At 48.3% G+C, this 24,650-nt stretch overlaps 1 protein-coding gene across 4 annotated transcripts in view; it reads right to left on the bottom strand.

Moving 5' to 3' along the window:
* The window catches only part of RIN3 (Ras and Rab interactor 3), a 130,853-nt gene extending 108,647 nt beyond the window's left edge, over positions 1-22,206 (bottom strand). For 3 of the 4 annotated variants that reach the window (XM_053601628.1, XM_053601626.1, XM_053601629.1), the window contains exons 1-2: positions 22,010-22,151; positions 21,217-21,395 (exon numbers count right to left, since the gene is read on the bottom strand). In XM_053601628.1, the coding sequence (XP_053457603.1) occupies positions 21,217-21,350 (134 nt within the window). In that variant the 5' untranslated portion in view covers positions 21,351-21,395; positions 22,010-22,151. Of the gene's footprint in view, positions 1-21,216; positions 21,396-22,009 lie in introns of all 4 variants that reach the window. The other variant, XM_053601627.1, reaches the window with a different exon arrangement.
* Between the last annotated feature and the right edge of the window lie 2,444 nt (positions 22,207-24,650).

Below are 24,650 nucleotides of genomic sequence, written 5' to 3' on the forward strand. Positions count from 1 at the left end.
CGGAATCATACACATGTGGCCCTTTTTATATCTGGCTTCTTTCACGTGGCATAATATTTTCAAAGTTCAACCATGTAGCAGCAGCTAGTATAATTTATCAGTATCTTTGTATCAACGTTTCATTTCTTTTTATTGCCAAAATTCTGCGGTATGGACATACCCCATTTAACTTATCTGTTCATCAGTTGATGAACATTTGGGTTGTTTCTGCTTCTTGGACAATACAAATAATGCTGCTTATATTCACATGTGGAACACATGTTTTCAGTTCTCTTGGGTAGATATCTGGGAGTAGAATGGCTGGATTATGGTAACTCCATGTTCAGCATTTTGAGGAATTCCCTGATTGTTTTCCAAGGTGGTTGTAACATTTTACATTCCAATCTGCAGTACATAAGAGTTGTAATTTCTCTGCAACCTTTCCAACACTTGCTATTGTCTGTCTTTTTGATTACAGCCATTCTAGTGGCTGTGAAATACTATCCCATTATAGTTTTGGTTTGCAATTCCCTGGTGGCTACTGATGTTGAGCATTTTTTCTTTATTGGCCATTTGTATATCTCCTTTGGAGAAATGTTTATTGAGATCCTTTGCCTATTCCTGAATTGGATTATTTGTCTGTTACTTTGTTATAAATTCGTTCTTTTTCTTTTTGTAAATTTGCAACTATTCTGTCCCATTCTACACATTGTTTTGCACTTTCTTCAGAATATCCTTTGAAACAAATTTTTTTAATTCTAAGAAGTCCAATTTATCTATTTTTTTGTTTTGTTTTGTTGCTTGTGGTTTTGGTGTCATACCTAAGAAAGTATTACCTAATCCCAAGTCATGAGACTTTACTCCTGTTTTCTTCTAAGAGTTTTATAGTTTTAGCTCTTACATTTAGGTCTTGGTTTCAGTTTGAGTGAGTTTTTACGTTATGGAGTGAGGTAAGGGTCTGACTTCCTTCTTTTGCACATGGATATCCAGTGGTTCCAGGACTATTCTTTCTTTATTGAATTGTTTTGGCAGCCTTGTCAAAAATCAATAGATCATAAATCATGGAATGCTTTTGAGCTCCAATATCATATTATTTTTATCTTTATGAGTATAATTATGAACCTTCTGTCTTTGTACTTCTGAAATGTGGTGTCACAAAACAGGGAAACAATGCCGCAGGTGTGCCCTGAGCAGCACAGAAAGCTGTGACCATCACCTCAGACACTCTACTCCTATTAACATGACCTAAGGCAGCATAAATTGTTCTGTAGCTCTGCAATACTTTTGGGAAAATAGGGACAATTCATTTGGATTTTGAGGGTGGAATGGCATTGTTGAAATGAAGGGCTATGTAAGGGCTTTATGAGATGAATGATGACAAGGCAAATGCAGTTATTCATCTGGAGAACAGGAATGAAACAAAGGAATGGCACTGTCCGGTCCTGTTGTTTACTACGTGACTTTGCAACTCACTTCTCTCCACGCTCAGTAGCCTCATCAGCAAATGAGAATGTTGGACTAGATCTGGGACGGCAAGTAGGGTGAATTTCCATGTGAACACATTTCAGAAGTGCAAAGACAGAAGGATAATCCTTGTACTGAGGAGCATAAACATAACATGATGTTGGAGAAGCTGCCCAGACTGTTATGCTGAAGCCTGGGCTGAGGGAGAATGCAGGGATCCACCAGGGATGTCTGCCCTGGACTCCACACGCAGGAGTGGCAGCAGCCGTGCCGTGTGTTTACCGAGCACAGATCAGACCAAGGACTTAGGGTCCTCTCAGCACAGTGACTTTCATGATTCTGTGACTCAACTGACCCTTGGCTAGCTTCCCATGAAGACTTGTCTTCTAAGCCAGGCCAGCCCTGCCCCAGTGGACAGCCAGAGGAGGCAGGCAGCCAGGCCAGCATCTCTGTGGCTTTGAGTGTGCCATCTCCTTCTTCCTGGACATGTGTGAAGCTCAGCCACGGTTGCTTCCTTGTTCCATCTGCCCCAGGCTTTGGTGCACATAAGACCAAAAACACAATTCCAGAGTGACCATGGAGTCCATAGGGATGGAAGAGGAGTAGCCAGTTTCAGAACCAGAATTGCTCACAGACATTTAATGTGCAAACACTCAACAAGGCCCTGGTGGGTTCCCACAGATGCTTGGGGGGCTCCGAGAGTGGCATTGGGAAATCCAGTTGTGAGAAAGTTCCCTCTCTCAGGAAAACAATAGGCCTTCCATGACAAGGTGGGGTACGGGGTACACCCCATGGCTCCCTACCCTGGATGGGTCAGCCCCAGCAACCTGAGACGGGCTCTGTGGCCCCTGCCCACAGCCTCTCAGAGGGGAAGTCGGCCTAGGCAGGTCTTCCGGACCCCGGAAGTGCTGAGAGCAGGTCAGGCTGCCTTGGTTCACACGTCACAACCCACATCAAGGGGTCTGGCAGGTCAAAGGCCTTCAAACTTTCCACATCTCTATGTGCTGCAGGCCTGCTGCTACTCAGAGTGTGTCCAGCACTTTCCAGCTTCCAGCCTTGTCTTCCTGCCTCCAGCCAGGTGCCCTGCTGTCCACAGTGGGCTCTGCTTGCCCACACTGACCCCCACATGCGCCCTGGTGGAGCCTGTGGAGGCAGCCCGCTTATTCAAAAAATAATTAGAACAACTCAAAGCTTTGAAAAAGAAAAGTTCTTAAAAGGATTTCATCTGTAGAACTGATCTTGGCTCTGTACAAACATATTTAGAGAACTCTGCTCTCTTGTTCTGGCAAAGATTGTAAATTATAAGCTATTTCCTTCTAGAAACTACCTCAAAGAGATATTTTTTAAATGGGAATAAAGCTTAGAGGACAAAGATGTTCAGCAGCTGTGAAAGACTGGAAATTCCAAGTAGTGAATAAGACTGCCTGTAACATGCTGGCCCTGTCCCCAAACCAAGCTGTGTTCCAGTGTCAGACACATCTACCACTGTGTGCCCAGGCCTAGCATACAACAGTAAAACCACAGAACTAGTTGAAACTGGTTCAAGTTTGTCAATAACAGAATGTTGAGTTGCTTTTCGTTTGCAATGGACCCCCAGGCTGCAAGGCACAAGCATGCACAGGTGAACCAAGCATGTCCAATTAGGACCCTGGAGCCGGCCAGAACAAGAAAGTCAACAGCACCAGAAACTAAGTGCCCCGACTGTGAAGCATGGACCAAATTAAGAAGTGAGGGGAAGCTCGGCACCTGTAGCTCAGTGGCTAGGACGCCAGCCACATACACTGGAGCTGGCAGGTTCAAATCCAGCGGGGGCCTGCCTAACAACAATGACAACTACAACAACAACAAAAAATAGCCGGGCGTTGTGGTAGGTACCTGTAGTCCCAGCTACTTGGGAGGCTGAGGCAAGAGAATTGCTTAAGCCCAAGAGTTTGAGGTTGCTGTGAGCTGTGACGCCACAGTACTCTACCCAGGGTGACATAGTGAGACTGTCTCAAAAAAAAAAAAAGAAGTGGGGCACCTCCTGTGGCTCAAGGAGTAGGGTGCTGGCCCCATATACCGGAGGTGGTGGGTTCAAACCCAGCCCCGGCACAAAAAAAAAAAAAAAGAAGTGAGTGGAACCGTATTTTGTTATAGTGTAAACTTAAGAGCCAAGGACCTGGCACTGCCTGTCTGTGTAACACAATCAAGTTATGTCCGCCTGCATTTTCTATCTGTTTCATAGTTCTCTTCCCATAAAAGCTGCTCTCAGCCCCCAGCCCCTCAGCTGGGGGAGACAAGTTTGAGTACTGCCTCCGATCTCCTTGCTGGTCGACCTTGCAATAAAGTGCCATAGTATTGGCTTCTATGCACATCTAGTACTGAGCCCATTGCTTGGAGAGAAGAGGGTATAAGAAATAATTGTTTCAACAATTAAGTAATTAAGGAAATATTAGTACCATATGAAACTTACAACATTCAACCATTTTGACCTACAAAGAAAGCAATTTTAGATGTTCAACCAAATACAAACACAGGAATAATATACAGCTAGTAAGAAGAGCCTCTACATGACTCTCACATATAGCTGGAGGGAACATAATTAGTACAGCCTTCATCAAGGGCTATTTAGTGACTCCTACGACAATTGCAAACATACATGCCCTTTGACCCAGCAATTGTGGGAACTTATCTTTACAGATACAGCTGTACAAATGCAAAATAACACACAGAAAAGGACTCATGGATTTCTTGAGGCATTGTCTGCAATGGAGAAAAGGCTGGAAACAATCTAAACGCCCATCAGTACAGGACAGGGTAAATACATGGACTACTATACAACTGTAAAAAACAAGGAAGCTCTCTGTGCTGATACGGAAAAATGTCCAGGATATGTGGTTAAGCAACAGAGGCAAAGTACAGAACAGCATGTTGTTGTAAAGAAATAATAATTATTTGCATTTGCATAAAGAAACCTTCGAAGAAAATATAGTGAACTGGTAGCGACACAGGGGTGTGACCAGGGACAAGGGAAACAAAGGTAGAAAGATTTTCTAATTTCTTCATACATCTTTTTCTTCATATATTTTTATTTTGAATCCTATGACCATATTACTGGTTTGGCTATTTGTTGTCTTACTTTTTCCAGAGTTTACTATTAATAACATTATAATAACATTTGCAGAGTTTACTATTTACTGTGTGTCATGCGTAGCTCCTCCTGCTTTACAGATAGTAACTAAGCTAATCCTTTTAAAGAATCCTGTAAGGTTACTCTGGTTATCACTCCCATTTTACAGAGGAAGAAACTGAGACAGAGGAGTTAAGCAACTCACTACATCTACAGAATTAGCAAGTGATGTAGCTGGGATGTAAACCTGGGCAGTCTCTTGAGTCTATAGTCCGCTTTCTTAATCACTCTGCCAAATCCCTCCTGATGCCTGCTTATGACTACACAGTAAACATCACAAACATACAATATAAGAATATAGAGATGGAAGGATAGATTTTGTCCGTGGAGCAGAAGACAATGCCTTCAAGGGATCAATTCTCCACAAACTGATCTCCAGAAACAGTGCAATCATCAGTTAGAATCCCAAAGGTATCCAGGGAAAAGGCTCACAGAGATACAAAGGGCTGAAACTATCCAGAACACACCCGAAGAAGGGGTTAGAATTTATTCTGCGGGACCTCACGACTTACTGTGAAGCTACAGTGATTAAGATGGTGTGGTATTAGAGCAGGGACAGACACACAGTTCAGAACAGAATAGTACAGAATAGACCCACGCATACTTAATTCTGCATGGCCACAGCAGAACCTCAAGGAAAAGACTCTCTTTTCAATTAAAGGTGCTAAACAAGTAGGCTTCCACACAGGGGAAAAATGAAATCTAGCCTCTCCTTCACATCTTACACAAACAACAGTTCCAGATAGACTCTGTCCTAATCTAAAGGTAGAAAGCAAAACAGAAAAGCCTGTAGAAGAAAGTCACAAAGAACACCTTCAGGATCTGATGGGAGAGAGAGACCTCTTAAACCAGATGCACATACACTCCCTGATCTTAAAGGAAAAGACCAACAAAATTGGAAATTTTTCTGCTTATCAAGACACCATGAAAAGAATGAAAGCTCAAGGCCTGAGTGAGAGAAGGCATTCATAACACACATAACCTACAAACGGTTCATGGCCAGATGATATACGGATGTGTACACAGCAATAAGGAAAAGATAGGACAACAAACAGCCAAACAGGCAAGAGGCTCGGCCTGGAGCTTCATTCAGAGGATATCAAAATGGCCAACAGCATATGAAAAGGAATCGGAATCTTAAATTAAAACTACATCAAGAGCCTATGAGAATGGGTGCCGTGATAAAGACCGTCTACCAAGGACATGGGAAGGTGTGGAAGAACCGAACTCTCCTACTCAGCAGGTGGGAGGGAAAACTGGCACCACGGTGGTTGTTAATCCTGAGATTAAGAGATTTCTTTCTCCTTATTAACACATTTCTGTACATTCCAAATTTTTACAGTAAATATGAATTATGATTTAAAATCAGAAAATGACAAGTGACAATTTCAAGGGGAACAATAAAAATGCAAGAAGAGTGGCTCGGCGCCCATAGCACAGCGATTACAGAACCAGCCACATAAACTGAGGCTGGCAGGTTCGAACCCAGCTGGGGCCAGCTAAACAACAATGACAACTGCAACAAAAAGTGGCCAGGCATTGTGGCGGGCGCCTGTAGTCCCAGCTGCTTGGGAGGCTGAGGCAAGAGAATAGCTTAAGCCCAAGAGTTTGAGGTTGCTGTGAGCTGTGATGCCACAGCACTCTACTGAGGGTGACATAGTGAGACTCTGTCTCAAAATAAATAAATAAATAAAATGAAAGAAGAGATACCCAGGAGTGAGACCTCCCAGATCTCTTTGCTTGTTTGAGCCTCTCTCTCACACACAATGTAGTGGGATGTGCAGGGATTTGTAAGAACCCCTGCAGTCCCCATGTCTGCTGCACCTCAGCTACCCTGGACAAACCAAGGGGAAGGAACTCATCCCTAGGGAATAAACCTGTTCCAACCCTCTCTTCACTTGGGGCCCAATTACCTTCTCTGAGCCTCAGTTTCTTCATCTGTAAAATAACACAAAACGATATGACAAAAGCTATCATTTTTTAAAAGGGAGAAATATCATTTTCATACTCATGAGGCCAAGAAGCTGGGCAAATTAGGTGGAATTGTGTCTATGGAAAGGTTTCATAAATTCAAGAGGGTGATTGCTATGGATACCCACACATATGTAACGTATAAAACAAGTCCAAAGGAACCACATTGATTCCAAAAATTATTTTTTGACTGCTAGTGTTTTCCTAGTTTATGGTCTAGCCTGTGCTGTCCAATAGAATTTTGTGTGATGATAGAAATGTTCTATATCTGTACCACCCAATATGGTCACCATAAGTCACATGTGGCTACTATTAAACATTTGAAATGTGGCTAGAGAGACTGTTACGTCATTTTAATTAATTTAATCTGTAAAATAGCTCCATGTGGCTAGGGGCTACCATATTGGACAACGCAGGTCTACTAGGCTTTTCTATTCTTCAAATCTTTTCATTGTGTATATGAATTCGTGTATTACCTTGTGGGATTTGTTTTCAATTAAAAAGAATGAATAGAAAAATGGAATAAGTTAAGGAGGGAAATTGTACACATGCTGAGTGTTACTGCCATTAGCCATCACCTTATTCAGAAAGTTTTTCAGGAAAGGAAATTCCAATCCTAAGTCATCTGTTCCAGTGTTCAGTGCCCCTTTCTCTCAGAAGCCACTGCAGGAGGCTAGCTGTGTGTCAAGGTCCTTTCTTGGGTGGGGCCTTTGGCTCATGATGCCCTCCCAAGCCTCCCCAGGCTGGCTAATCCCCTACAGAACTCCCTGGACTTCCAGAGCCTCCAAGCTCCCATGCCCACCTCCCTTCTACTGCCTTTTCCTGCCCAGGAGGGATGAGGCTGGAAAAATGAGTAAGACGACTTGAGATTCAGACAGCTGGGGGTGGCCCCTGCAGGCCACCCTCCTTCCAGGATCACCCATGACATGTGGCAGGCCGCACCTCCCACTGTGAGCCTGGCCTCCCGCGGAGCCTGCAGCTTACTCAGCAGCTGCCCCTCATCTGGGGTTGAGTGGGGGAAATGGGAAGAAATCTGTAGCCCTCTCTTCTGCCACCTGATACTGGGGCTGGGAGGTGGGGAGCACAGGGGAGCAGCAGCCTCTGGTGGGACACAGCTAACCCCAGAAGGGTGACAAGGGCCTCAGTGAACTCACTCAGGCCCTTGCCTACACGCCCCCTGAGACTAGCCTTTCAATGTATATAAAATGAGACAACCTCATAGGGTTGTGAGGACAGAAAGGGCTCAGTAAGTGATTGCTGTGTATAATTCACCCTGGGCAGCTCTGAGTGGTGCAGAAAACTCTTTACCCTGGAATGGTAGCAGGGGGGTCTATTCTAGCCTCTGCTACTGGCTTGATGTGTGACCTTGGACAAGTTTCCCTCCCTCTCTGGGCTTCAGATCTCTCAGCAGTAAAATAGGAGAAAAGACTCCTGCCCCTATATACTTCATAGGGTTGCTGGGGGTGGGGCAGTGAAAATTTGGGGATGGGAGGTGCTTACAAAGTGAACTTTCTAAACTGAAGGGGCTACTGGAAGGCAATGTCGGTTCCCAATGGCTGCCCTCCTATGGGCACTGCCAGTGACATGCAGGTGCAGGCCTGATCTGTGCCTTGTAGGAAGCCACTGCGGTGTCATATCTCTCCAGCCCCTGGTGACACTGAGTCACCTTGCAACCCCCCTGCAGTCACCATGACCACATCTCTTCCATTGGGGAACAAGCATGTCATGAGCTGACATGGCTTGACAGAGCCACCCTCCCTACCCCTCAGCTAGGTCCCCTTTGCAAAACCAGAGGGGTGCTGAACCCCCAGCCTGAAAGCAGCCCACCACAGGTATTTTTTCCTGCGAACATACGTGCCTACCCGCCCCCATCAGATTTTAAAATGTGCAGTCCCTCATGCTAAGGCATAGTCACTGTTGGTGAGTTTGCAGAAGCCTACATTGAAAGGCTAGTGGGAGGAAGCCAAGGGCACTGGCTACCAGAAACTGATTGTCTGTGTCCCCCTGAAGTGCATACATTGAAATCCTCATCTCCCCAAACGATGGCATGAGGAGGAGGGGCCCTTGGGAGGTGACCAGGTCATGGGGGCAGAGCCCTCATGAATGGGATTAGGGCCCTCATAAAAAAGCCCCCGGACAGCCCAAGAACTACCTTAGCCCTTCTGCCACGTGAGGACACAGTGAGAAGACAGCTACCTACCAACCAGGAGATAGGCCCTTGCCAGACTCCAAATCTGCAGGCACCTTGATCTTGGACTTTGCAGTTTCCAGAACTATGAGACATAAATCCATTGTTTATTACTCACCTAGTCTATGGTATTTGGTTACTGTGGTCCAAGCTGACCAAGACACTGGTGATTCAACTTTGGGGACAACAGGAGGCTCTGGGGGGGGGGGAAGGGGCGATAAGGAGACATAACCGATACTCCCTCCACCCACGTTAAAATGACCCCCAGAGACTCCAAGGACAGGGACTGCAAGATGGGATTCTGCCAGCAGATGACAAGGGGAGAGACTGGCAGTAGGGCCAGGTGCCCTGACTGTACCTCCCAGGTTCTTCACCTTGTCTGCCCACAGTGCCAACTTGGGAAGAGGGTAGGGAAGTTGCCCCCTCCCTGGGGCTTGGAAGGCTGGGGAGGTCCCAGCAAGCCCCAGGACCTAGGGATGCAGCACAGGGACGCAGGGACTGGCTAAGGCAGAGGCTCTAGACTCAGACAAACCTGGACTCAGTTCCTGGCTCTGCCACTTACTGCTGAGAGCTTTCATCAAGTTACCTGCTGGGCCTCAGTTTCCTGGCCTGTTAACTGGACACTAGTCCCAGGCTCAGAGGGCTGGTGACAATCAGCTGAGGAAAAGCTCTTAGCAAAGTGGCCTAATGTAAATGCTCATAATCATCTGGGATTAATAGTGTCAAATCTGTGAGTGTCAAGAATCCCTGCTCTTAATTCTATTTCTATTTTTTTTTTTTTTTGAGGGACAGGATCTCACTCTGCTGCCCATAATCACAACTCACTGCAGCCTTGAATTTTTGGGCCCAGGTGATTCTCCTACCTCTGCCTCCCAAGTAGCTGGGACTACAGGTGTGTACGACCATGCCCAGCTAATTTTTAAAATTTTTTGTAGAGATGCGGTCTTGATAATGTTGCCTAGGTTGGTCTTGAACGCCTAGCCTCAAGTGATTCTCTTGCCTCAGCCTCCCCAAATCCTGAGATTATAGGCATGAGCCACCAAGCCTTGAATCTTTGCTTTTTATTCGCCTGTATTGATATGATACCCCCTAAAGAATTCTTGTATCTGAATCAGAGAATATAACATTATCATTGACCACTGACCTTTTTGGAAACTGTCCTTTTCAACCTTTAAATTTCACTGAAGGTGGGAGAGGACCAACACCCCAAGACTGAAGGAATATCCCAAGGACTTGTGCATTTTCAAGAAAAACCATAGATATGATGGGCACTTCTTAACCCAGGCTGCAGATGGTAGAAGTGGAGCAATTAATGGCAGATTTATCTACACAATGTAGATACAGTTGAATTTCATTATTTATGGTGGTTATGTTCTATAAAGTTGTCATGAACACTGAATAGTTAGTGAAAACTGAACTATTGGTGCAAGCCTCTGGTCACAAAATGTTTATCAACCAATCAATACATAACTTTGTTTTACATGTGTTTTTGTTTAAAGGCACCTTATTAGGCTGGCACAGTGGCTCATGCCTGTGATCCTAGCACTCTGGGAGGCCAAGGTGGGTGGTCCCTTGAGCTCAGGAGTTTGACACCAGACTGAGTGACAATGAGGCCCTGTCTTTACCAAAAATAGAAAAATTATCCAGGCATTGTGACGGGAATCTGTAAGTCCCAGCTACTCAGGAGGCTGAGGCAGGAGGATTATTTGAACCCAGGAATTTGAGGCTGCTGTGAGTTGGGCTAATGCCACAGCACTCTAGCCTGGGCAACAGAGTGAGACTCTGTCAATAAATAAGCACATTAATTAATTAAGTTACCCTACTGAATATATATATGCTTGATTCATTGACTTTGAACTTACAGGACTGACTAATGCCTGAATGACGCTTATCTAACTCACGTATTTCTTTCTGTAAGGCACAACACAGTCTTCTTGCCCCTAGAAATGCTAGATAGCCCTTGAGCGCTTTGCCTGGGGACCATTTAAACAGCAAACCACTACCACCAACAACAATAAAATCACAAAAATGCAATAAACATGACACAAAAGGACACAAATCCTGGTCTCAGGACAGGGCTCTCCATAAGCTGGGCTGGCCCCTGGGGGCGGCTGTGGCATTTGAACTAGAGCCCATCACACCTCTTTCCCTGGAGCCTAGGCCAGGTGCCAGCTCTCCACTCATGTTTTATCTTTTGAGGCTGCCAGGCTGCCACCTTGCCATCTTGCCAGCTCCGATCAGAGATAGAAGATATTTTGGGAGAAAAAGGAGACAATTTTTGTGGCAGTTGTAGGGCAGCCTCTGCCAGCCCCAAAACTTTGGGGTGTTCCAAGAGCCATTTATGTGGGCCTCTCATCATCGTGTGGGCAGATCCAAAGCCATAAATCTTGATGAAGTACCTACTGTGTGTAGCCTGCTATGCCACATGCTGCTTTACACAGTGCCCAGCACACAGTATGGCCTGTACCTCCATGCTGTGTGAACAGAGGAAACAATGATCAGAGAGGGCAAGGAGCCAGCCCAAAGTTTCACAGCAAGTCAGAGCAGACCCTGTCAGGAGATTTAACCCCCCAGTCCCCAAATGAGATGTCCACGGCCTCAGAGTACACTAAGAGGGACCACTGACTGGCTCATTGTCAAAGGGGTGAGTGGAGTGGACAAGAGGGAGTGAAGCCAGGGCACTTCAGATGACCATGGAAAACTACACATTTATTTATTTTTTTTTTCTTTTTTTTTTATTGTTGGGGATTCATTGGAAAAACTACACATTTATTGAAAGCCTACTATGTGGCTGACTATTTGAGCTCCTTATGTATATTAACTCATGTAATACAATGACCACTCCAAATTAGGAGCTATTACTGCCCTCATCTTACAGGTGAGGAAAGTGAGGCAGGGACCACAGGTGATCTCCACGCCTGCACGGCACACACCTAGCCCACTGCCAGGCTCCGTCCACTGGTCCCTCAGTAAGGGCAGTGAGCCCACCTCTCCCTGCTCACATGATTCCGCTGAGAAAGAAATCTACATGCACACATTTGTGTTTATAGTGCTTTCCTTTGGAATTGCTAAAGTCTGGAAACAACTCAAACGGGCCTCAGTGGGGGAACGGATAAAAAAACCACTGCATCCGTCCAGTCAAAGATTCTCAGTGATGAAGAGGAACGAGACTACTGAGTCCTGCTGCTCGTGGACAGATCGCAAATGCATTCAGCCAAGGAAAAGCAGCCAGACACAAGGTGACACACAAGACGACATCCTTGAAAAGGCAGAACCTAAGGATGGAGCAGAAATGAGTGACTGCCAGGGTCTGGGGTGGGGAGGGGTTGACTACAAAGGCCACAGGGGGCTTCCGGAGGGTGGTGGACGTTTCTGTCTTGATTGCATGACTGTCTACAGTCTGACAAAATGTACAGAAATGTACACTAATGACAGTAACTTTTACTCCATGTAAGTTATAGTTTGTTATGAGTTAAATTATATTCTCTCCCTCAAAAATATTAAGTCCTAACTCTCAAGACCTAAGAAAGTGACCTTAATTAGAAATATGATTGCTGCAGATATAATTAGTTAAAATGAGGTCATAGTGGAGTAGGGTGGGCCCTAAAGCCAATGTGACTGGTGTCCTTACGAGAAGAGGAGAAGCCCAGATAGGCTCATGGGGTGGGCGAGACGGCCATGTGTCCACGGAAACCAAGGCATCCCAAGGATTTCCTGGGGCCCCCAGGAGCTAGAAGAAAGGAGAAGGCTCCTTCCTGAGGGCCTCTGGAGGGAGCCTCACCCTGCAGACACATTAATTTCAGACTGGGGCCTCCGAAACTCTTGAGAGGGAGATATCTACTATTTTAAGCCAACCAGTTGGTGGCACTTTGTTCAAGGAGCCCTCGGAAATTAATATATAGCTCGATTTCTTTTTTTAAGAGGGGCAAATCTCTGCTCATAATCTCCCAGCCTTCAGGATACAGCCTAAGGGCCTGTGCTGTATGGGCTCTTCTGTACACCCCAGCACCCTGAGTTTACTGGAGAAACTCCCAGATATCACTTATCTCAGCCCTCACCTTCCAGGAAATTCCTTCCAGGCAGTGGTTGGGAAAACCGGACACAACTGACCCAACCCTCCAGCCCCAGCAGCTGAGCAGGGTACCCTGAGCCAGTCATGAACTCCCCACTTCCCAGAACCATAGCTCTGAATATCACTGCTGTGTCCCCATAAGACTGAGGGTCCAAGGGACAAGGATGAGCCATCGGGTCACCACCAGACCAGCACCATGCAGGTCCAAGCAGGGCTCCAGGACACCATGCTGCTGAGATACAGGGGCTGGGAGGAGTCAGGGGCCTTGGCAACTCCCCCAAACCATAACCAAGGCAGCCCAGACTCTCCACACAGCCTCAGTTCCTCGTCTCTGCTCAGGCCCAGAACTGTCCTGGGGTAACCGTCCCTGTGCCAACGTTCTGCAGCTTCTTCAGAGAGTTGGGCTCCCGCCTCACAAGCACAAAAAGCCTGAGGCCAGTCTCAACAGTGCCCTTGCCCAGTAGAGGCGAGGGCTGGGCCAGATGTATCTGATTTTCCTGGCCATATCCTCTGCTTTTGGGGCCATCACCCCTCACATGGCTGCTCCCCACACCCACCCATTTCTCTTACAGGCTCAGTATTAAGCCTGTGCTGTCCCTGGAATGAGGAAGTCGAGTCCCAGTTTTTTTCAGGCCAAACCCTTCCCATGGCTGAACAAAGAGGTGAGGTGACCTCTGAAGACGCCCCAGTGGCCAGTGGTCAGCACAAAGCCTGCTTGGTACCCAGCAAGCACTCAATAAAGAGACAGGGAATGAACGAGTAGATGGCAGCAGCCAGCAAGAAGGCACTGTTGAGACTGGCCTCGGGCTTTTTGTTCTTGTGAGGCCGGAGCCCAACTCTCCAAAGAAGCTGCAGAACATTGGCACAGGGAGGGTTACCCCAGGACAGTTCTGGGCTGAGCAGAGACGAAGAACTGAGGCTGTGTGGAGAGTCTGGGCTGCCTTGATCAGCAGTATCTAGCACAAGGATTCGGGAGTCAGAAACACAAACCAGAATAAACAGCCTCAAGCTTCTGGTGAAATGTAAAACTCATACACATCAATATGAAAAAAATGCTGGCAATCTAATTCTTGAACCAAGAGTCTTAGTCAGTGTGAAACTACCTCCCCTTGCTCCTCCTTTTCCACTCTCCCTCCACTAGGAAATAAGGACTGGCAGCCAGCTCTGCAAAGCAGCTTAGTATTTCTGGCATACAATCTGGTGCTGTGTGACAAGAGTCATAAAACTCTTGTGTTTGTTAGAATTAGGTTTGTCTGTAAGTGATACAAAATCTAAAGTATCAGGCATTTAAAAAAGATAGGTATGTATTCCTCTTATACAAAATCCTGGGTAAGCAGTCCAGAGGGGGAATGATGGCCCCAAATGTCTGGAACCCTCTTACGGTGCTATTCCACCCTGTACCACTTCTACTTTTATGTTCACCTTGGAGTCCAAGATGAACTCCTGCTTCATGATGTTAGCTATAATGTCTGCATTCCAGGCAACGAACAGGATAAAAGTAAGAATCACATACCCCTTCATATCTCCAAACAAACTGCACTCTCCACTTGTATTTCACTGTTCTGAACTTAATCACAAGGAAATTGAGAAATATTCAGCTAAAACATACACCTAGCTAAAATTCAGGGGGCAATGAACAGGCACTGTTTCACTCTTGAACTCAAAGATGGTGATAGATATCAAGGAAATGGTTCCCAAACTCTATCCCCATAGAAGTTTTTAGGAATTTCATTTAAAACAGAGGGGACTGAGGGGTCTGGCACAGTGGCTTGTGCTGATAATCCCTGATAGCACTTCGGGATGCCAAGGTTGGAGGACTATAGGAGTTTGTGACCAGCCTGGGCAATATAGCAAGACCCCATCTCTACAAAAAATTTAAAAGTTAGCTGAGCATGGTGATGCCTACCTCTAGTCCCAGCTACACAGGAGGATGAGGTGGGAGGATCACTTGAGCCCAAGAGTTCAAGGTTATAGTGAGCCACAATTGCCCCACTGCACTCCAGCTTGGGTGACAAAGCAAGACCCTACCCTGTGTCGTGAGAAAAAAAAAAAGAGGGGACTTGGAAAGAAGTCAAGAAGTCAACAAAGGCATATGAATAAACCAAATCTGACTATAGAAATGATCATAATATGATAAGCCCATGAAAGATTGAAGATAGTAACATACGTCTGCAACAGAGCACATAGAAATATGTACAGGAAGTAACACTTAGTGGAAAAAGAGAAACACAAATTAACATGCTCTTGAACTGGTTGCAGATTCAAAGAGATAACAGTGTATAATGCTTTAAATTTCACTATTTTTGTGTAACTGCGTGCAAAGTTTCTAAGTATATTTAAAAAAAAAACAAAACACTTTTTCTGGAAATCAGTAGCACAAGACAGGTGTGGTGGCTCATCCTAGCACTCTGGGAGGCCGAGGTGGACAGATTGCTTGAGCTCAGAAGTTCAAGACCAGCCTGGGCAAGAGGGAGACCCTGTCTCTACCAAAAATAGAAAATGTAGCTGCATGTAGTGGCTCATACCTATAGTCTCAGCTACTCAGAAAGCTGAGGCAAGGGGAGCACTTGAGCCCAAGAGTTTGAGGTTGCTATGAGCTATGTCACCACGGCACTCTACCCAGGATGACAGAATGAGATTCTGTCTCCAAAAAAAAAATTCATAGCACGTGCATGCACACACATGCCCTCCCCCGCCCCCATACATACAGGTCTCACAACCTAAAGAGATAAGAACATCATCTCAGGTACCCTGACAACAACCCTGAGAAGGAGGGAGTGACACTCTGAGGAGGAGGAAGGGGTCTGTAGGCTCAGTGCCTTGCCCTGGGTCACCCAACCACTAAGCAGGAGAGCAGATCTGTGGACTTCATCACCATGGTACAAGTCAAACTTATCCACCCGCAGCCACATGGACCTCAACCCCCCTACCAAGCCCATCACACACAGTACCTCCCCTACCCTCAGATCTGGCTCTGCAGGGCTCCCACATGGTCATCCTTTCCCACTTTCCAACCTGGTGCCTTTTTCCTATCTGGAATACTCTTTTCTGCATATCCCTGATTTCAGTGTCTAAAAGCCCACTTATCCTTTAAGATCGAATTCAGAAGCCTCCTCTACTAGGGAGTCCTTCCTGCTCAGCAGTCCACAGCCAAGTGTTCTAGTGCCTCTGCACCCTTCAATATAGTACCTGTACTTTAATTATGTACATCTCTGTCCTATTTTCTCTATTGGATAAACTAGAAACTCATGGATGTCCAAGTGTTCAGTAAATAGATGGGTGAATTCATAGATGGATAGTTAGATGGGTGGATAAGCAGATGGAAGGGTGGTGGATAGATGGATAAGTGGATATCCCTAACAGTATGGCTGGTTAGGAGTATGGGTGAGGAAAAATGAGGAACATCCACTGGGAGAAGAATCTCTGAATGTACTTTAGACGGATGCTCTGTCAAAAATGTCAAGAACAGAAAGAAGCAAATGTAATAAATGCTGTCACCAGGTGCCATCTGTAGAAAACTAAGTTCTTGCTCTGCACTGCCGCATCCCTAGAGAAATTTAGAATCTCTGACATTGACGGAGATTAAGGAACCTGGGGACATGGAGGTCAAGGAAGAAGTCCCTGGTGAATTCTTTCTTGACAGTTTGATCTTTTAGTCAGCGATCATCAGATTGTGAAATTCATTCATCAGATTGAGAAAGCAAAGCCCTTCAGGTTGGTGAAGAAACACACTTACTGGCCAGGGAATAATTTAGCCCTGGGAATCCTGGTGGAGGGGAAGCCTTCTCTGCCACTGTGGTGAACCTCTGCTTCCTCTGGGCCATCCTACCCATCCTCTCTCCTGCTTGTCTTTCAGGAAACAGGCTCTTGCATCAATCCCTGTTACTTGGTGTTGAATGTCGGTTATTGACTTTGTTAAAGATCCAGGGTCAGTAGTAAAATGGGGGAAGTGTCCTCTAGGAGAGCCCCTCTGAGCAGCCCCTCACTGATGGCCCCCGTCCCACCTCCCTCTCCTGGAATCTCTGGGTCCCTGCCCTGGAGGCTGCAGCCATCGCCCCATAGGATGTGGCCTGAGTGTGTGGCCACCACCTCCTGTACAGACAATAGGCCTTGACCACAACCACTCGCTAGGCTGTTTCTTCTGAAAGGGAACCAACATTTCACAGAAGCCTGGTTCATTCTATCAAACATGTATTGGGTGGGGTGGGGACAGCCCCAGGAATTTTTGGCAAGATGGGTCTTGGTGGCCACTTTCAAAGCTCCTGACCACCAGCGTTGGGGCAGCCCTGCTCCGCCCCCACCCCTGTGGGAAGGAGACCTGCTGAGGCTGAACAGCAGAGAGAAAGAGGTAGACATGATGGTGGCTTATAGACTCTTCTAGAAAGTCTTGAGGTTGACACCATACAATCAGGAAGGCCCTTCTCCTGCCCTGTGGGCATCCAGGCTGAGGAGGGCTCCTCATGTCCACATAGCCCTCTCTTCTCCTTCAAGGCCACACTGGCAGGTGGAAGGATTGGCTTCACTATACAATACTGTGTTTGGAGGAAGAAGGCACACACTGTCACGGACGCCTCCACCTATACAGGAAAGAGCTAGTTCCCTCCCTCAGGGCAGCCCTGGGCAGGAAGGCCACAGCCTGACAGAAAGCCCTTCCCTCAACCGGGGCACTGGCCTCACTTCCCCCTTGGCAGGGCAGCCCCTCAGACCCCATCCCTCTCCAACCCTGCTGGGCAGTTTTCACTGATGACTTCTAAAGCCAGGCTGCCTACCATCTCCTGGGCGTCTCCACAGCTGCCACACGAGATAGTTGGTGCAGGCACCAATCCAGCCACACTCAAGAGACCACTCTAACCCACCTGATGTCTGACAGACACTTTGTAACTCACTGTCCAGCTGGTGAATTCTACCAGGAAGCCATGGGCCTTGACCCAGAGTAGGCACCCCAAAATGAATGTACTTCGTTTAAAACTAGTTTGTTTTATTTTTCAAAATAGCCCCAGAACAATGAAAAAAAAAACATTTCCTTCCAGCACTGGGTCAGGCTCTATGGGTTTTTGTTTCTCATGCATGTCTGCCTCCATGTTCTAGACTGTTCCATAGGCTGCCCTTCTAGCTAGCAGAAGGAAGAAGGGCTGCTTCATCTCCAGTGGGCACTTCAATCCCCTGAACTCCAATATCACTCGAGGTTATAAGCTTCTGCTGCCTGTTCACCACATTCTGAATGTCAGAGCACACAGAGATCTGAAGGATTGATTATTGAGCTAATTTCTCAGATGGAGAAACTGAAGTGCAGAGAGAATAGGGGACTTGATTCCCAGAATAAAAATCCCAAAACGCTAGCGGGGACAGGACCCGAGAGAAATCCTCTAGCCCTACTGATGTCCTGCAACATGCTAGTCCCTGAGTATCCTCAAAATTAGCAAAGGACAGCTCTGCCCAGAAAAAGACGATCTGGCAACCTTGACTGATACACACACATAAGCACTCAAACAACGCCATTATTTTCCTAGTTTCTCAGTGGTCCAGAGCCCTGCATTTGGGACCCACTGATAAAGCCAGAGTTCCCCCAGAGCCTATACAGCCGGCTGATGTCCGTTCCTCTGGCTGAGGACATAGTTCCCATTCATGCTCCAGAGGTGGCTTCTCCCTCCTCCTCTGTCCCTGAGAAGTACTGAGAGCAAAGCCGGGGAAGATAAGATGAAGGGGAGAGGCTAAGTAGGGCCTCTGCTCAATTCTCTGGGTGGCCTCCGCCTTCCAGACTAGGGACAAGTGTGTTGTCCTTGAGGAGGGGTCACCACCTGCTACAGTACAGAGTTGGTTTCCTCACCCCAGTCCTAGGTCTCCTCGCCTGGGCCTCACCCATGATCTGGGCCATCTTGTAAATACCTCCAGAAGTTCAAGTGCGTCAAGACAAAAAAGAGAAATCTGTGCAGCAATGTTTGGAATCCCACTCAGCATATTATCATCCTCAAGTATTTATTGAGTGCCATCTGTGTGCAGGACACAAGCAAGGAACTAAAAGACCTGATCCCTTCCTTTGGAAGTTCATAATATAGGAAGACGTGTTATTAAAGATGTTTTGGCTTCTCTAAAATTGTTAGGAAAGCAAGTGGTTCAAGTGAAAAGGGGTGTGAGTATTCATAAAGGAGGAATCCCTGTGAGCTGGCATGGATTTCTCTAGGGTCCTGTCTCTAGCTGGGAGACCCTTCTATGCCCTAACAGGGACTCTAGCCCATGGACAACAAAGGGTTACCTCACCAGCTCGGGCCTGCACTCCTGCCCCACCCCCCAAGACCCTAGTACATCCTCTGAGAAGCAACTGGGAGTGCAAGGAGCTGGGGGTACAGGGTTTGCTTAGGGTGAGGCAGTCTCAGCACGTTTATGCCTAAGGCCCTCTTTCCTGTGTCTCCTGCTGGTGCCTCCCTACCCTGGCCTGGGTCCCTATTTAGTGATCTCCACAAAAGCAGCAAACGTGAAAAGCGTAAAATGTCCCAGGGCACCTGCATTTTAACCCAGGTAATCCAGAAATCAAAAATGGAAACCTACCAGGAATTGATCTCTGCAGGAAGCAGAGAGCGATGTGATTATATGAGAGAGGACACCCCAGGCTCATCACTATCCTCTCAGGCCTCCCAGGAGCCCCAGAGAAGGGTCTCCCAGCTGGGAGCATTAGCCCCTGAAAGCAAGGAAGCCCAGGTCAGGAAGCACAGCAATATCAGATACTGAATCCATCACTGGCCTGCTCCCGGTGGGTCCCCACTGGAAGAGACCTCTGTCTTAGCCTAGAGTGGATGAGGGGCTCCTTGCAAGGGCTTCAGCAGGACCCCCTGTATTATAACAGGCCCAAGGCTCAGGAGACCTGAGTTCCACTGTTAGTTCCCAGACACTGGGGAAGGCACTTCCTCTTTCTGTGTCTACGTTTCCTCACTGTTGAATTAGGGGACTGGATTAGGTCAGTGATAGCCACATTTTTCCAACAGTGGAATCCTTTTACAAATAAAACTCAAGCAGACCTTTCGTATATCAAACATGCGAAAATGCCTCTGGTCTGCCTGCCGTGGCGAGACAGTGCAGGGCGGCCTACTAGGTCTCTCCCAACTCCTGAAAGCGAGTGGCTTGAGTGGATTCTAAGTGAACCAGGTGACTCAGCACAGCTTCGTCTGTCCCTGAAGTGCTGGCCCCGTGGCAGTCAGAGCCTCACCAGAGTCATCCTTGACTCTTTCTCCCTCATCTCACCTCCAATCAGAAAATCCTTCCCACCCTTGGAGACCCTCCTAAACCAAAAGGTCTTCTAAAATGAATCAAATGTTTTAGCAACAAACCTATATTCATAAAGTAGTAAGATGTACTAGGCCCTGTTCTAAACAGGCCTGAGCTAGTGTTGTTAACCTGAAGCTGTCTATGGGCAGCTGCTTAACTATGAACCCAGCCAATCCTCCTAATGATTCTATGAAGTCAGTCTCATTATTGCCCTCAATTAACAGATGAGACAGGTCAGGTCACTTGCCCAAAGTCACACAGTTGGCAAATGGAGGGATCACAGCCAACAAATGATGACAATGATGATAATAGTAACAATGATTAGGGGTTTACCCTATGGGCCAAATTATGGATAAGTAAACTGAGGCACAGCAGGATTAAATAACTGGCCCAGTAATGAACAAAAAAAGACAAGAGGAAGTGGGTCAGGCCAGGTCATCCCTGGGGAAAAAGGGAAGTTGGTAAGGTCAGGCCACAGACCCCTTCCCTTCCCTTCCTCCCTGAGAAGCTACTTACTAGCTCCACCCTGCAATCTTGGGTGTGGCAGATACCTGACCCTGGGGGGAGAGGGCTTCCCCACGGAATTCCCACAGGATGGCATTTGTCTTTGCAGGGGTCACTTTCAAGGCAAAGCAGCCAGCATCCAGAATCTCCCAGCTTGGGTGGGAGAAGGTGGGTGACCTTCAGATCCAGATGAGCTTCAGGACCCCCTCCAAAATCCTCCCAGCTGAGTGGGTGCCCGTCACCTCAGGCTGCTTCTCAATTCCCAATCTGGGACTGCACTACGTCCAGCTCTCCCGTTTTACAGAGCAGAGAACCAAGTGCCTGGGAGATGAGGTCATATAGCTAGGCCAGTCCCGCCAGGGTGTCCATCTATCAAGCACGCCCCGGACTTTTCAAACCAAAAGTTGCACTAAACGCACTCATCTGCCCTAGCACCCTGAAAGGTTCTGGTTAGGCTTTCCCAGGAATCGGCCTTCGCCCTGGAGTCTCCTCAACGCTTCCCTGGACGACCTTTGAGGCTGGGAGGACCTTCTCTGCTGAAGGTCCCCTCAGGCATGGCTCCCGAGACAGTTGAGATATTTAGAGGGGTGGGGCGGGGTGAGGAATTACCCGGACAGTGAGCGGAAGGCTAGGGACCTCTCTCCAAAGTCTGTTTCCAACCCGTTCGGCTTCACGCATTCCACGCTGCGCCTTCTCTCTCCAGACCTTAAGCAGCCGGTGCACCCTGGACTTTCCCCAAGCATCAGGCTCGCCAAAGGCCTGTCCAAAGGTCACCATACGGGGTCGAGCTAGAGGGGCGGAGGAAGGGATCCCTATGGGCCCTCCGTCCTAGCAGGTGGGTCAACTGTTGGTCTGAGGGAGCCCGAAGATGCAGGGACCCGGGTCTCCCACCCCACTCCCTGGCGGGCCCCAGAGCCCGAGGGCGCGCGGGGGGACTCAGGAAGAGCAGCTGGTGCAACACGCCGGTGGGGCTGGGGCCACGCGTGTTTGCATCCAAAGTTCAGGCGGGGCAGGAGCCTGGTAAGGGGGCTGCGTTTACGCGAGCAGCCCGGGCTCTGACAGGTAGAAACTCACTCTCGCAACCCACCCGCCCAGCCGCCAAAGTGTGCGCTAGTTTCCCGACGAGGAATGTCTGGCTTTAAAAGTTAAGCCAGGTGGTCGGGTCCTGCAGAGTCACCAGGGTCGCCCCTTTCCTCACAGAACCCGGGTCCGGCCTTGGCTGACGCAGTGGGGAAAGGGTAGTCCGTCTCGGCCAATACTCCCGAGGTACTGCGGCGAGAGGTCCCTCCAGGAGCTCCGAGGACTCTCGAGGACCAGAAAGTGGAGTGGGGTGGGCTGGACGCGGGGTGAGCAGGGGCCGTGCAGGATCCTAGGCAGGGAGGAGGCGAGCGCCCCAACTTACCCCGCGGGGTCCCCGCGCGCGAGCGCCCCGGCCCGTCGGATCATGCCGCCGGCAGCTCCGGAGAGGTGCGGGGAGGGCTCAGGCTCCGCGCCGCGCGAAACGCGACGTCCCCGGCGTCCGCATGCCCCAGGCGCTGGCCCTCGGGAAGGGCCCGGGCGGGCGCGCCGCCACCGCGCCGAGTGGGGAAGCCGCCGCCGCCGCCGCCGCCGCCGCCGCGCTCTGGGCGCTCGCTCCCTTCAACTTCCTGTATCGGAGCGAGCGGGACTTTCAGGAAGAGGCTGGCCTTGGTGGTCAAGGGTTTTTTTGTCGAAAGCCATTCGGCGGCGGCTCTCGGCGGCCCGGAGCCCCTCCGGGGCAGACAGAAATCCTGGCGACCGCGTCCCCGGGGCCGGGCCTGGCGGCGCCCAACCTCGGGTGCCACGTCCGCGGGCTGGGGCTGGGGTGCGGGCGGCCCGCGGGGCTCCCGGGAGGGAAACTTAGAGAAAAGTCTCCAATTTGGCGTGGGGCGGCGTGGGAAGGAGGGCTCCCTCCGCTCCTGCAGGCAGCGACCGCTGGCCGGCAGGTGGGGAGGCCCAGAGCTCCCGAGAAGCTCCTCGAGAGGGAGCCACGGCCTTATGTCCCCCTGCGGGAAGGATCCTCGACGTCTTTCAAGAGCAACTCCAGACCTGAGGCAGGTGCCTCCTCCACATTCCTAACAGGTTTCGATGCTGCCTCCCCTTGAATGCCTCCTCCGACGATGAGCTCACTACCTACCAAGGCCAACTGCTCATCCATCCAACCTTATGGGGCAAAGGGAGAAGGCCAGCCAGCTCCAACAAACGCCATGTCCACAGCAACCCAAGTGAGACTGGAAGGCCTCTCTTCTACGCGTCCAGGCACACCAAAAACTCCCAGTCAGTCCCCTTGAGCATTTCACAGAGTGACTGAGCAGGACTGTATTCTACCAGGTCACCTCAGTCTAATGCAGGATTTCTTCACCAGGCCACTATTGACATTTGGGGCCACATCACGCTTTGTTACTGGGGCTGTGTTCTGCACTGTGGGATGTCTAACAGCAGCCATGGCCTCTACCTTCTAGAGAACAGAAGCATCACTCTCTCCTTAGAACAACCAAAAAGGCCTCCAGACATTGCCAAATGTCCTCAAGAGACAAAATCCCTACCAAGGTCTAACACCTTCATTTTATAGAAAAGGAAACAGCCCTATAGTGTTGTGGTAACTTGTCTGAGGCCACATACTAAGGGGACACCAGACAGGACCGAGCCCAGGGCTCTGTGAAAGCATCGCCAGGCCTCTGCCGTCCTTGTCTCTGCCCTGCTGCTCTTTCCTCACACCCTCCTCCCCCATCTTTTTACTAACATTTCTGCTAAATCAGCCTGTCAGAAGTTGGAAAGGAAAAGGAAAGAATCCACCTGTGAGCACGTGTTCAAAGTGCAGCCTCCTAGTGGGAAGTAAAATGGTGCAGCCACTTTGGGAAGCAGTCTGGCTTTTTACCTCAAAAAGTTAAAACATTGAGCTACTATGTGATCCTACATACTCCTAGGTATGTACCCAAGATGAATGAAAACATACGTCCACACAAAAACTTGTACATGAATGTTCATGGCAGAATTATTCATAATAACCAAAGGCAGAAACAATACAATGCCTATCCATTGATGAATGGATAAACACAATGTGGTATATCCATATAATGGAAATTATTGGTTCTTAAAAAGGAATGAAGTATGGATACATGCTACAACATGGATGAACCTCAAAAACCCTGTGCCAAGTCAAAGAAGCCAGTCACAGAGGAATGCATTCCATTTGTATGAAATGTCCAGAATAGGCAAATCCATAGAGACAGAAAGTGAATTGGAGGTTGCCAGAGGCTATAAAGAGAAAAGAGAATGAGGAATGACTGCTAATGGTTATGAGGGTTTTTTGAGGGGGGTGTTGAAAATGGTTTAAAATTGACTGTGGTGATGGTTGCACAACTTGTGGCTATACTGAAAACCATTGGATTCTATGCTTTAAGCCGGTGAATTATGTCTTGATAAAACAGTTATTTTGTTTTTAAAGGGGGAGAAATAGTACAGCCTCCAGGAGGCCAGTGTGACTGCTCCAGGCCACAGTATATCCCCCTCTGCCCAAATTCCTTCAGGTTTCCCTTGTGGTTAGAACCATGCTCCATTGATGATTCCTCTCCTCCAGAGTCCACACGGTCTCCTCCCGGATGGGAGTCATCTTCTCCAACACTTCCATCAATGGGGTTGTAGCTCCCTTTGAAAACATGGGCTTTGAGGACAGACCCAGTGTTCAAATCCAAGCCCAATGGCCTTCTAGCTGCATGGCCTTGGGCAAGACTCTTCCCAGAGCCTCAGCTTGCTGTTCTCTGAAAGTGATGACTACAGATGAGGTGGGTTGGTAAGAAGACACCCCCTTTACGCAGTCATTATTATCCCTTTGTTGTTCCTAAAACAAGCCTGCAGGCAACTCCCAGGCTTCCCCCAGGGAAGTGATCTGTGCAACTGCTATATCTAGAAAACTTTAGTCCCTTCTACGCTGATCTCCACTATTAGTGACCCACACTTCCATGCTCCCTTCTCCCCCCAAAAAGTTCCTTTCAGCTTCCTGGGAAGCTTCTGAGAAACATGGG

The sequence above is a fragment of the Nycticebus coucang genome, chromosome 9 (genome assembly GCF_027406575.1).
Source record: "Nycticebus coucang isolate mNycCou1 chromosome 9, mNycCou1.pri, whole genome shotgun sequence".
In the NCBI taxonomy this organism is placed as follows: Eukaryota; Metazoa; Chordata; class Mammalia; order Primates; family Lorisidae; genus Nycticebus; species Nycticebus coucang.